General features: G+C 38.9%; 1 protein-coding gene across 4 annotated transcripts in view; it reads right to left on the bottom strand.

The window, feature by feature from the left end:
* The window catches only part of nde1 (nudE neurodevelopment protein 1), a 57,543-nt gene that overhangs the window by 35,064 nt on the left and 8,919 nt on the right, over positions 1–13,560 (bottom strand). The window contains exons 1-3 of one of the 4 annotated variants that reach the window (XM_033040286.1): positions 7,001–7,170; positions 3,143–3,251; positions 2,396–2,549 (exon numbers count right to left, since the gene is read on the bottom strand). In XM_033040286.1, the coding sequence (XP_032896177.1) occupies positions 2,396–2,549; positions 3,143–3,228 (240 nt within the window). In that variant the 5' untranslated portion in view covers positions 3,229–3,251; positions 7,001–7,170. Of the gene's footprint in view, positions 1–2,395; positions 2,550–3,142; positions 3,252–5,262; positions 5,285–6,226; positions 6,651–7,000; positions 7,171–13,560 lie in introns of those variants that run through there. The other 3 variants (XM_033040287.1, XM_033040285.1, XM_033040288.1) reach the window with 3 other exon arrangements.

The raw sequence follows: 13,560 nt of genomic DNA on the forward strand, positions 1-13,560 counted from the left end.
TTTTCCAAAGTTTAAATAACAAATGCCTATACGGTTTGCTCTAAAAATATGTCTTAACTGGAAAGCCAAAAGTTAGCAACTTTAATAGAAGAGACAGATTTTAAAAATCTTAAAGTATTTTCCTACAGAAAATTGAAAACATGCAGATTAAAGTGAATTGCATATTTTAAGCTTCAAACAAATGCTAAAAAGTATGTCAAATGTTAAATTGTGTATCCAGACAGAATAGTATCAGATAAAGAAACATTTAGTTTCAAAACTTTTAATACTACCAACCCATTGAAAACCCATCTTAATGAATGCATCTAAAACCCATTTGTAGTAGGTATGTTGCAAAGCCTACCTGAAGCGTCGTTGAAAATCTGTCGCTGCGGGTGTGCGCGATTTTGGCGCCGTTTAGAGGGGGCGGGTTTAAAACGCGATTTTCTCTAAGCTGTTCCAATCGAAAATGTTCAGCCTAGTTAATTATTAACGAAAAATCGCTGAAAGACCCCGTCGCAAAAGCAATTATTAGGTTTAAAGGCCTTGAATAATAGTTATAGTAGTTTAAAAATCAATCTCTAAACCCGCGACCGCCAGCAACCGCAGGGTCTCATAAAGCAAACCATAGAAGGTAGGCTGTATATTTTTACATTAAAAAGGGCTTCTAAAGATCCCTTTATACAAAGTTTAATATTGCGAGTAGCTCATTTTGGGCCCATTATATCCCGCAGTAAATTTCTCGGCATTTGGGGCACAAATGTACCGCAATGTGAACGTTCTAAACCAGCGCGTTCCACAGGGACCCACTGGAAAGCTGATTTAAATGGACATTTATTTACAGCAATTAAACACTAAATTCCTTCAATTTGGCCTATAAATTAATGTAAATAAGATTTGTTTAAAATCATTTGTAAAATCATGTTTTATTGTGAATTATTTGTGAATATTATTTGGACATTTAGGCTATTTAAAAATGTTAATCATTTATTAAGAAATGGATAGATGTTTAGATCTAGTAATTGAAGTCTGAAATTAGCTACAATTAGGTAACTAACTAATTATATGCTTTAATTTCAGGTCATCCAAGTAAGATTATTTTATATTTGTTTCAGAATGCTTCAATCTATGATAACTGAAAATTTCATTCAGTTCTCTTAATTTTTAAGAAAGTTATGGGCTTTTGACTGTTCACGATCACAGCTTTTTTGTTATGTCCATAGAAAATCAATAGGGAACAAGATGCTCATTTCCCAGTATGAAAATGGCCATAACATTTTAAATACTTGAGATATGAAAGTGAATTAGGTGTCAAATTAAACTTATTTTTATGCTTTATCTGATGGGATAAATTACAGACTTGATTTTTAAAATCTCAAAATTTTGTAACATTGCTATTTGTAGTGTCAAACTATGATTAGATTCATTTAAGGAACAAATCTCTTGCCACCAGTAATGACCTGATCGTGTGCCAAATTAGCACCACGATAAAAAGAGCCACCATAGACACAGAGTTTTATGCCAACAACGAATAGACAGCCTGCTTGTATTGACTATGTCCCTTGAAACCCAAAATCAACCAACATGAATGTGTTTCTCAGGGTAATACATCTCGCCCTAGTCCACACATTATACAGAGAGAGCTTAAGGATGATTAATGTGGAAAATCATACTCATTAAGCATCACGAGTGAGTTTTCTCTTATATAGATATAATTCACTGAATTAGCAATTATTTCCCAAATTAATACAAAGTAGGATGCTGGCAGCAGGCACCAATATCTCTAAATTCAGGGGAAAAAATATTTTAGTTTAGTTTAGAGATCTAGCACTGAAACAGATCCTTCGGCCCACCAAGTCCGCACCGACCAGCAATCCCCCGTACACTTACACTATCCTACACACTCTAGGGACAATTTACATTTACAACAAGCCAATTAACCTACAAACCTATACGTCTTTGGAGTGTGGGAGGAAACTAAAGATATCAGAGAAAACCCTCGCGGTCACAGGGAGAACATACAAACTCCATATAGACAGCACCCGCAGTCGGGATCAAACTCGGGTCTCTGGTGCTGCAAGCACTGTAAGGCAGCTCTCCTAAATAGTTGTTATAAACAGATCAAGGTCTGGTCAAACAGCATCTGTCAGAAGTATCTGCATTTTGCAAATGATCAGACTACATCAGCTTACCATGATGCAATCATGATAAATCGCTATGCAGTACTTGCAATAAGAGTTCCAGAAGAAGCTTTGGAACAGTGATTTAGTCATTGCCAAGAACAGGCCAAGTTTCATTTTAAATATCACCTCTGATAATAACCCCACCCCAAGAGTTCCATTTACAAGTAATTAGGATAATTCTATTAAAAAATACATGGCTGTTACATTTACAAGGGAGTTTCCCACCAAAATACCTTAAACAACTCAAGCTCCATACGGAGACGATTGTTGTCGGACAGCAATTCACGATTTCTATTTTCAGCATGCTCAAGTTGAATTTCCAATTCTGCTTCTAGTTCTCGACTTCCTTCCTGGAACTCAATTAGTTCATCCCGAGAATTCTGTGCACTAATAAAGTTGACAAATTAGGAAAAGCCATAGATTTCCTTTTAATATTATTCTTTGTTTCCACTCAGATACAAATTTAAGGCCAGCATCAGCAATAAATCCAGTAATGTCATCTCCAAATATTTTCTTTGGTGACTGATCAGAATGTGCAACTTTCTATTACATGCATTACTCCATTACGACTAAAATAGCTTTAGATTTTTTTTAAATGAACCGATTGTTGTGGGTTAATAGAGAATAGGTGCAGGAGGCAGCCATTGGACCTTCAAGCCAGCACCACACAGATTATAATTACCAGCCAAACAGCCTAACATTTATTGTAAATTTTCAAATTCCATACGTTCTTATACAACTGTGTCAACACACACTTTATTGTATAAATGAATGATTATATATATATGGTAGCATGGTAGCAATTATAAAAAAAATATTAACGCAATAAATTTAGTCTAGTCATTTTACAAAAAACCAATAAGGTCTGCAGATATTCTTATTTATCGATTGACATAATTTCAACATATTTCTCACAATTTATATGGGTCACATCTTACAATAACGGCATTCTCGGAGGACATAAATGCACTTTTTCTTACCAAAGTTGGTATTTCAGAGCAAGCTCTTTCCAATAACTTATTTCTTCATCAACCGAATTGAAATTACATCTTTCCAAATCATCCATTGCGACTATTTCAAATTTGCTACCTAAAAATCAAAAAGGTAATTGGGTGTGTTAGAATTCAGTAAGTATTTCATGCAAAACAACAAATCCAAAGAACTTACAAGTTTGTACTCTCTCTCATAGGATTTACTCAATGCAACAGACATTAAACAAAAGCAAACTATAGCAACTGGTAAATTGAGCACAAGTCATTTGATTATCAAGTTTGAACAAATTAGAATTCATGAATTCAAGTAGCAAGAATAATTGTGGAGGAAAATAAATTAAGTTCGAAATAACAACACCATGGGGAGGAATTTTGTGGGATGTGATGTTATGCAAGTACAATTGAACAAATTAATGAATGGAATTAACAGTCACATGTCTAGATCCAAGTCTATCAAGTCACCATAGTTTAGTGCAGCAGGAAGTGGATAGGAAAGGATATAGTTACTGAAAAGGGAACAGAAAAACAACTTCAGCAGAAAAAATGTTTGCTCCTTTGCCATTTCATGTACTGTATATAATTTGTTACAAAATAAAGCTCAATATCATCTGAACCCACATTTCCTATACAAAATTGCATGGATACAATGTTAAAACCTAGTTATATTACCAGAAACATATGTAATTGGTTGGAGATACATTGGCTGCAATAGAGTGAAACCATGCAATCTCAGAACTGGAAAAGGGCACGATGGGCGTTATGAACTACATTGGATGCTACAGGCCATTTGGCAACAAGTCAGCGTGGTTGCCAAATGGCCTGGAGCCCTGGAAAATTCAATGAGGGAATTGGAGGAAGAAAATCTCAGATCCACCAATCACAGCCAAAATGTAGATATAACATAAGTTAGCAGAGATCAGAAAATCATTAGCTAGTGCACCTGGAATTAAAATATCCAAAATAGTCGACATGAAAGCAAGAGTGCTCAAGGGGATAGATCTAATGTGAAAAACAAACTGAGAATTGCAAAATCAGGGCAAGGAAATCCTGATAATATAGTGGGCTTTTGGCCTACCCTCCAATACAATATAATCATAGCCGACTATCTCAGCACCATATTCCCATTCTTCCAAATCAATTGCATCCAAATCCTGTTGCATTCAGCCATCTGCTTAAATAGATTTAATCAATTGGACTCAATCCCTCTGTAAGAACATGCACCTATCAAACATTACAATGACATTTTTTCTCATTCTTCCAAACACCAGTTATTACAAGTCTTGTCCACCTCAACTTTCCTCATACAATGGTCCTGCCATCACATGAAATCAGTGTGGCGGACATTACACACAGCATGGCTGATCTTAGTCAAGGAGATAAAAAAAACTGCAGCCAATACATTCTATGTAGCTTCACTATGGCTCTGAATATTTGTCATAAACATATTTGCTTCTGCAATGAAGACCAGCACATTGCTTACCTTCATAACTACTTGCTGCACCAGCATGTTTGCTTTCGATGACTGGTGTACAAGGACATCCAGATTCTATATATCAACATTTCCCAATCATTATTTAATACTCTTCTGCATTCCTGCCAAATGGGATGACTTCCTAGGTATCTATATTGTACTGCATCTACCCACTCACTCAACTTGTCTAATTGATTTTTAAACATCTTTATATTCACCACATAACCCTGCCCAATTTTGAATTAAACTTGTATTTGGTTCCCTCTCCAAACCAAATTGGTTGCAGCACAAGCACTGTTCTTTACAGTAGCCCATAGGCCATTACTTGCAAAAAACATTTATTCCTATCCAGTTTCATGACTGCCAGATTTCATTAGTATGCCCTTAATCTAATGCGCTTTAATTTTGCACACTAACATCATGTGGGGCTTGTTCCAAAGGCCTAATCAAAATGACAATACATCAATTCCATTAGTTTGGTCATCTACTGTACCCAATACATTACGCAGGGTAAAGGACAATTAAAACAACATCAGTAAAAATAATGGGGTTGGAGCATTTATGGACAATTAATAAGCTAACCAATAAAAAAAATTGAAATACATAACTTTAAACTAACTCATTCTTTGTCACACACCTCTTTCCATGCTGGAATCCAAGAACTTCAAAAGGGTCTTAAAAATCATCTGGATGTAGAGAATTTTGCTTACTTGACAAATCAAACAACTTGATAAGTACATACACTTCCCTTTAGTCTCTCTTCCAATCTTCCCCCTCTCACTCCCCAAATATCATTCATTGATCCAACTCACCAACTTTACAAAGCAGTTCTCTCAAATTCAGTCCTAATAAAACTAAATATAGTTTTAGCAAATCACACATAATGTCCCTCCATCTCTGGACTTAAAGACATTATATAGATTTGAGGGTCAGTTATCATGCATTCAAAGTATTTAATTTCTGTTCATTTTTATATTGGTTCAATTTTATGGTAAGTTTAAAGTAAAAATTAAAACACTTTCCACAAGTAGCATTAATATTGTTTCCATAAAGCACAACTAAACGAAATTCACACAATTCTTTAAAAAGTATAACCATCACAGCACAGACAATATAGCCTGGCACATCCCTCCAACCGAACAGGTCGGTATCGGAAGAAGGGTCTCGACGCGAAACGTCACCCATTCCTTCTCTCCAGAGATGCTGCCTGTCCCGCTGAGTTACTCCAGTGCAGTCTATGTGGGTATTTATAGATATTTTGTGATCACATGCAACTTTAAGGCAAATAAAACTGAAAAAGCAAAATTCCGCAGAAATAATTTATTTCCAGTGGCCATATGTCTCAAGGGGTAGAGAAGGGAATAGTTGGTTGTTAATTAGTTAGAAACATCTAATTACATCTGAATAGAGCTAAGATCTAATTTTTTTTAAAGAGATTAGATCTGTTAGTAAACAATTCGTGGATTTAGATATGCATAACTGTCACTAAACCACACAGCTGTGAATGGCCACATTATGTCTTAATTAACTTGCAAGTCAACCACGTAATTAATGACTACTTCCATTCTATTAGGCAGCATTGTAACGGGCAGCAGACTAACCACAAGATCCTCAGTATCTGCAGAGGTGCGGATGCTCACTACAGCCAATTCGACTATTTCACGTTGTACTGGACTATCCGTCCAAAAAGAGACCAGAGGGGGGTTATGCATTTCACAGAAGGAAGCAAAGCATCAATTAAACAGAACTAATCATCCAAATATCTTACATTACTACAAAAAAAAATTAAACGAAATGATTTGCGAATTCAAACGAGAATTGATTCAACATAAAAGTTAGGGAGAAGTTCCGAATAAGAACAGACACGTGGCAAATTCCTAGGACGTGGAGTCAGGGAATTCGGGAATTGGTTTGTAGGGAAACCAGGGATTGACTGGGCCGGAAACCGCGCCTGTCCACAGATTCAGTTGAACGGCAGCAGTCGATGTCCGGTCACTCGGTGCCCATAACATGGTGCTTCATCCGCACCGCACCGCACCCCACACACACACACACACACACACAGACAGGGGCAGCGGGTGGGGCACATGGGCGGAGGAGGGAGGCGACAGGGTGACGCCAACCTCCCCCAGGGCATGGGCCTGTACGGCGACCGCAGCCACAACCGGGGTGCAGGAAGATGCTGGTTTACACTGACGATAGATGACACACTGGAGTATCTCAGCGGGACGAGTAGCATCACTGGAGAGAAGGAATGGGTGACGTTTGGGGGTGGAGACCCTTGTTCAGACAGAGGGGGAAAGAGACTGGAGATATGAGCGGTGCCCGGTCCTAGAGCCTGTGGGTGGTTGAGGGAGGCTGCCACCGTTACTCACCGTTTGTCCCTTTGGCCGCTGGTCGCCGCCCACTACTACTACCACCACCACCACCGGTGTTTGTCACCTCACCGCCGGCTCCCAGCTCTTTAAATCCAAACCATCACAACCAGGCAGCTCTCGGCCGCAATTGGCCGCCGGCTCCGAGCAACACAGCTCATACGCTAGGCGGCGGCCAACCAGGCGGAGCGTTAACTGACTGACTCACCCACCCTCCCACCCTCGCTTGCAGGCGGCCTGGGAGCCGCGTCGCTCCAGCACTCAGCTGCCTCGCTCAATGAATGGCAGCCCGCTCCGCAGCGCCCTTGACCTTTATTCCCATCAGCTGAGCCTCCCACCTGTCTACTGCCACTTTCAAAGACGACTCTCGCCTCTGAAACATTCACTTGTTTAATTCCCCTTGCACAACACGCATTTCTAATGCTGATCGCTTCTTTCCAAAATCCAACGCAGTTTCTTTTTCTGATTAAAGACAGGCACAAAGTGCTGGAGAATGATTTACAATCCTCCTGCCATAATAGCCGACTTTTATTTAATCGTCATAAAGTTATACAATATAGAAATTAATCCTACATTATTTTATAAATGTATGCAATATAGAAATTAATCCTAATTTATTTTTTGGCCCTGTAACCCTGTAATATTTTTTGGCCCTGTAACCATGTGACTTGAAGCAAACTTTAAATTTGCCATTCTTAACATCTTTTTGTCATCGAATGCCCAGACTATCATTTTCAAATATAAATTATTCCTCAGCGTATGCAAGACTAAACAGACATACTAACAGTTCATGATAGCAATGTAATCAAAATAAATCAACAATGACATTGTGTTTTGTGAAGCAATGTCATTATGCAAAATACTCAAGATTTGCAGAATGAATATTCATGTGAATTCCACATGTGAACCTTTGAATACAATTGACTTCCTGAATAGATCGCAGGGGTTTTAAATTACGTTGGGATAAACAGAATGCCTTTTTGGGTCTTCTTAATTTCGATACCCCTGCATATTTAAATAATTGAATTTATTTTAATGATTTCCAAATGTCCACTGTTGCCGTGACATTCTAATGTGCATTAGGATGACTCCCAGCCATGTCTGAATTTGTTGTAGACACAAAAAGCTGGAGTGACTCAGCGGGACGCAGCATCTCTGGAGAGAAGGAATGGGCGACGTTTCGGGTCGAGATCCTTCTTCAGAACTTGTAGATGTTCCTTAAAGCAGATCTTTCATAACCTAGTAAAATTGTTTAAAAATTGCCGAGGTGGATTGCCCGGATAGAAATAGAAATTAACAAGGAAAATTAATGTTGATAACTAGATGTTTGATTTCACAATTGCCATGAGTGAAGGGATTGCAAATACAGATAAATGTAAGGGAAAAGGAAAGAGTTTGGGGATACAGGAAGGGAGGAATGAAAGAGTAAATTAAAGGGACATCTACCTTCAAAGGGCAGCACAAATTCAACCTGAATAATTAACTTTTTACATAACTCTAAGAAGCCCTAACTCTGTAATAACCTACTTAACAATGCTCAATTTGTCAACCAGTCCAAAATATGAATAATCCTCAATTAGAGTTTGTAACATCGGTTCAAAATCTCATTGTAGCCTTTAAACATAAGCCTTGAAATAAATTTAAGGTGACTGACTATATTGACATTAAGGATGGGACACCAGATATCCCCGATACAATTAGTCAGATGACTTCAATGGAAAAGGCATTGATTGCTAGAATTAGGTTTACTACTAAATATGCCTATTGTTACGGGGCCAGTCAACTCATCTGAAATCTCACTCCCTGCATCACAAATTCAAGAACCGCCATTGTCAATGACAATTCCACAGTAATCTTTTGCGATTCATCAGATGATGAAGCAGTACGTGTGCACTGCTACAAGACTTGTGCAAGAAGACTTAGATTGAAAAATTGAAAATAGCATTTGCACCATAAATTACATTTGGCAGTAGTGATCCTCCAGCAAGAATTAGCTTAATGATTGCCCCTTAACATTGTATGCCAATATCAGGAAATTAATATTTCGGTCAACTATCAGAAATTCAGCTTCACTAGTTATGTATTGTGTTAACTGAAGCAAACCAAAGAATTGGGATTCTGTAGTCTATGGCCTGCATTCAATAAGGTCCAGGAATTCTATAAAGAACAGTATTGGCCTCTGTAGTTCAACTATTCACTGCTTAAAATGTGTAGCCCTACAGGTAATGATAATTGACAAATATTGGATATAATGGATTGCAGAACATATTGGAAAGAAGCTGGGGGCTAATTTGCAACCTACTTGGTAGTGCGAGGTAATATAATTTAAGAGTTGCCCATGTTTCTATAATTATTTTGACTATGAGAACAAAATTGAAAGTGTTCTAAAATTCAAATTGTGTGGCACAATGCCTCATAACACCAGCAACCCAAATTAATTTCCGACCTTCAGTGCTGATTGTCTGGAGATTAGTCTCTGTTAGTTTCTTTTGGGTGCTCCACTTTACTCCCACATCCCAAAAGACTTGTGAGTTGATAATTGGCCACTATAAATAGCCCTCACAGGTGTCAAATCTGGGGAGTTGAAGGGAATATGCAGAGAATAAAAGTTTAATGCAGAATTTGAATAAATGTGTACTTCATAGTTAGACATAAAATGCTGGAGAAGGAATCCGACCCAAAACATAATCTGTCCATGTGCTCTGGATATGCTGCCTGACCCACTGAGTTACTCCAAAACGATGCTTTTATTTTTGTAAATCAGCATCTGCAGTTCTTTATTTCTCCTCTACGTAATAGTTAGCATTGACTTGATGGGGAAAAGAGCTTGTTTCGTGTTGTATCACCATGTTCATCGTGTTCCCTTTCTCTGTATTTATGAGGAAAAGTTATGAAAATGTAAATGTTTTGATTCTCCAGTGGTCTATGTTGAATATGGAAGGTTTGTAAAGATATTAATCATTATGAAATGCAATTTAAAAATTAGATGTCGGGAATAACAATTAACATTTCGAAACATACTTTCAGAGATTTTAAAACTAGCTGCATATTCATTTTTATTACTTGCATTGTCCCTCCTGTTATGAATAAATTGACATGTCAACATTTCTTAAATTACAAATGTTAATGCATGGTCAAGTCTCTCGCTGTTTCCATGAGAAATTGTTACTGGGTTCAAGCAAAGAAATCTTTCAGTGTCTTCTACAAACAACGCCTTTTCTCACCACCCTTTTTCAATAGAATCATTTTACAAAGGAATCTATTGATCACCATAAATAGCAAATTCAAATGCAAATGGAGTTCCCACCAAGCGCCCTTTTGTAGTATTTAGTGGTGTTACTTCAGATCCAAGTTTCCCATCAATGTGCAGGGAAATGGTGCATATCAAAACAATAATGTGGTCGCAATGCTAAATGACAATAACTACAGAACTACGGAAAGGTGCACAAGTAAACAAATACCAGTTTATTAGCTGATAACTGGATATTAGAAACAACCTTTAAAAGTAAAACAGGAGTGATAGTTCTTGGCTTGAAAATGTGATTTGTAAAATATAGACAACATGAATGGAGAGGCATTTAACTGGAGACTGATTGTATGAAGGTTAGCAGCAAAGATTCAATTTTATTCTACTGGGGACCATGATAGTTGTTAACAACGTTCTATTAAATGCATTTCCTTGTTCCACGCAGATTCTTCATGAACAATGGAGAAGCTTAACTTTTTTTTATAAATTACCACGAGGAGTGGTGCTGAACAATGCAGTATATACATTTTCAATGTGAGCTGTAAACAATGCATGGCAAGACAGCTTTTCCCAGCTCAAGTAAAGCACTCTTGCATATTTCGAATCTCCCATAGCGTTTCTCTTCTCCCAGTGAGGAACATAATTTACGGGAGAAACAAAGCTGTAACAAGTATGTTGCTGTGTTCAAATGCCACATGAATTACCCGAATACAGTCAACCATTATATAATCAAACAGGATTGCTGGAACATAAAGTTCAGGGAAAATATGTTTTCAATCTGCTAACATCTCAGTACAATATATTTTTAATTGATACAAATTTATAAATTTTGGTGTATCCAATGGAGAGGACACATATCTGTGTGATATCAGCCTATGTCCCTATTTGTACACCATTCAAACATCAGAACTGATAAGTTAGAGATAAAGCAAGATTCAAGATTTTAAAAGTGTAGGACGGAACTGCAAATGCTGGCTTAAACCAAAGATGGAAATGTCAGGTGGGATGGGTGGCGAAGAGAGCAAGAGAGAAAGGTCATGATAGGTTGGAAAGTCACCTTAGATACTCTTTGTAATTTAGCACAAGAAAACTGAAGCATCCGCAATCAGCTTCAGCCAGTAGTGCCATGGGAGACACTCGGCAGCGGGTGCCTCGGCAGCAGCGGGAGACTCGGTGGCAGCAGTGGGGCCTCGGCAGCGGCAGCTTTGGCCTCGACAGCAGCGTGGGCCTTGGCGGCAACGGGAGCCTCAGTGGCGGTGGGACCTCAAGGTCGATGAGCGTGAGGGGGGAGGGGTAGACAATGGGGATCCGGCTTGGGGGGACCGCCGTGAAGAACAATGGGGACCCGGTGTGGGGGGGAGGGGGCACTCTAGTTTAGAATCTTCTGCCCAGGGGATAAGTCTGTGCTTGTTTGTTTGTTTGTTCATTTATTCCGGTGACGGCGCTGTGCACACGGCAGCCAGCCAACAATGTTTTTCCTTTTATCTTTTTGTTTTCGCTTTTAATTTCAAGTTTTTGTGTACCTTGTGTGTTGTGACTGTAGGCAGACCAATTTCCCACCGAAGATGAATAAAGTTTGATCGTATCATATCGTGATGACCCACTACCTGGCAGCCATCATCCCAGAAGCTAGTCTTCACTCAATTTGATTCAATCCACTTGACAGCCATATTACAATTGTATATCAACATATTCCAATATACTGAGAGTAAAGGCTCCAATGCTCAAAAACTATTCGTGCATCTAACCAAGCTATCCAGTGACAGAAATTAACATTTCATTAAAAAGTCCTACTTTTTAAGAACAAAGGGTGAGAGAAAAGGGGATCCTCAGACCAGTTAGCTGACATTGATGCCGAAATCTATTATTAAAGTAGTAGTAGCAGAGACAAAAGGAACTGCAGATGCTGGTTTACAACAAAAAAAAAAACCCAAAGTGCTGGAGTAACTCAGCAAGTCAGGCAGCATCACTGAAGGATGCGAATAGGTGTTTTTTGGGGGTCAAGGCCCTTCATTTGGATAATAATAGGTCAGGCCCAAGTTAATGTCTATTTACAAAAGGGAATCATAAATACCATGTCATTGATAAGAACGAACCACAGATGCTTGTATTTGGAATTTAAGAAGGTCTTTGTTAAAATACCACACAGTAGGTCACCAAAGCAAATTAGAGCCAACCAGAATTAAGAATTGTTAATTGACTGAAAACAGGGTTGGAATAAACTGTGTTTGGAATGGGAAGTGTATGTAATGCCGTCTATTCCTGATCCTTATCACTAACTTGGATTGGGGAGCCAAGTATAATATATTCAAGTTTTCCAATTAAACAAATTGTGAGGATGCAGATAGGCTTCAAGGGAGAAATTGATAGGTTAAATAAATGGGTGAAGTTATGGCACCTAGAAAATAATGTAGAAAATGTGAGGTCATCTACAGGCATAATATTAGCAAAATGTTTATTTTTAATGTGAGAGATTGACAGATGTTAGAATTTGGGGGTTTATGGATGTCATTGTATATGCATCATTAAAAGGCACAGGAAAAAATGAGGAAAGTAAACAGTATATTGACCTTTATTGCAACTTTTATTCCCTCAACAACTTTTCGTTTGACTCCTCCCATTTCCTCCAAATACAAGGCGTATCTATGGGCACGCGCATGGGCCCTAGCTATGCCTGTCTCTTTGTAGGGTACGTCGAACAATCTTTGTTCGAGGCTTACCAGGGCCCTATCCCCAAACTCTACCTCCGCTGCATTGGTGCTACCTCCTGCACCCACACACAACTCACTGACTTCATCCATTTCACCACTAACTTCCATCCGGCACTCAAATACACCTGGACCATTTCCGCCATTTCCCTACCATTTCTAGACCTCACTATCTCCATCGCAGGTGACCGACATCCACGATAAACTCATTGACTCCCATGGCTATTTGGACTACACTTCTTCCTGTAAGGACTTCATCCCCTACTCCCAATTCCTCCGTCTATGCCGCATCTGCACCCAGGATGAGGTGTTCCACACCTCATCGGAGATGTCCTCATTCTTAAGGGAACGGGGGTTCCCCCCTTCTACTGTAGATGAGGCTCTCACCAGGGTCTCTTCTACAGCCCGTAACTCTGCTCTCACTCCCCATCCCCCACTCGTAACAAGGGCAGAGTCCCCCTTGTTAGGGCTAGTTGAGTCAAGGGATATGGGGAGAAGGCAGGCACGGGTTATTGATAGGGGACGATCAGCCATGATCACAATGAATGGCGGTGCTGGCTCGAAGGGCCGAATGGTCTCCTCCTGCACCTATTTTCTATGTTTCT

Source organism: Amblyraja radiata, chromosome 22 (assembly GCF_010909765.2).
Source record: "Amblyraja radiata isolate CabotCenter1 chromosome 22, sAmbRad1.1.pri, whole genome shotgun sequence".
NCBI classification, from domain to species: Eukaryota; Metazoa; Chordata; class Chondrichthyes; order Rajiformes; family Rajidae; genus Amblyraja; species Amblyraja radiata.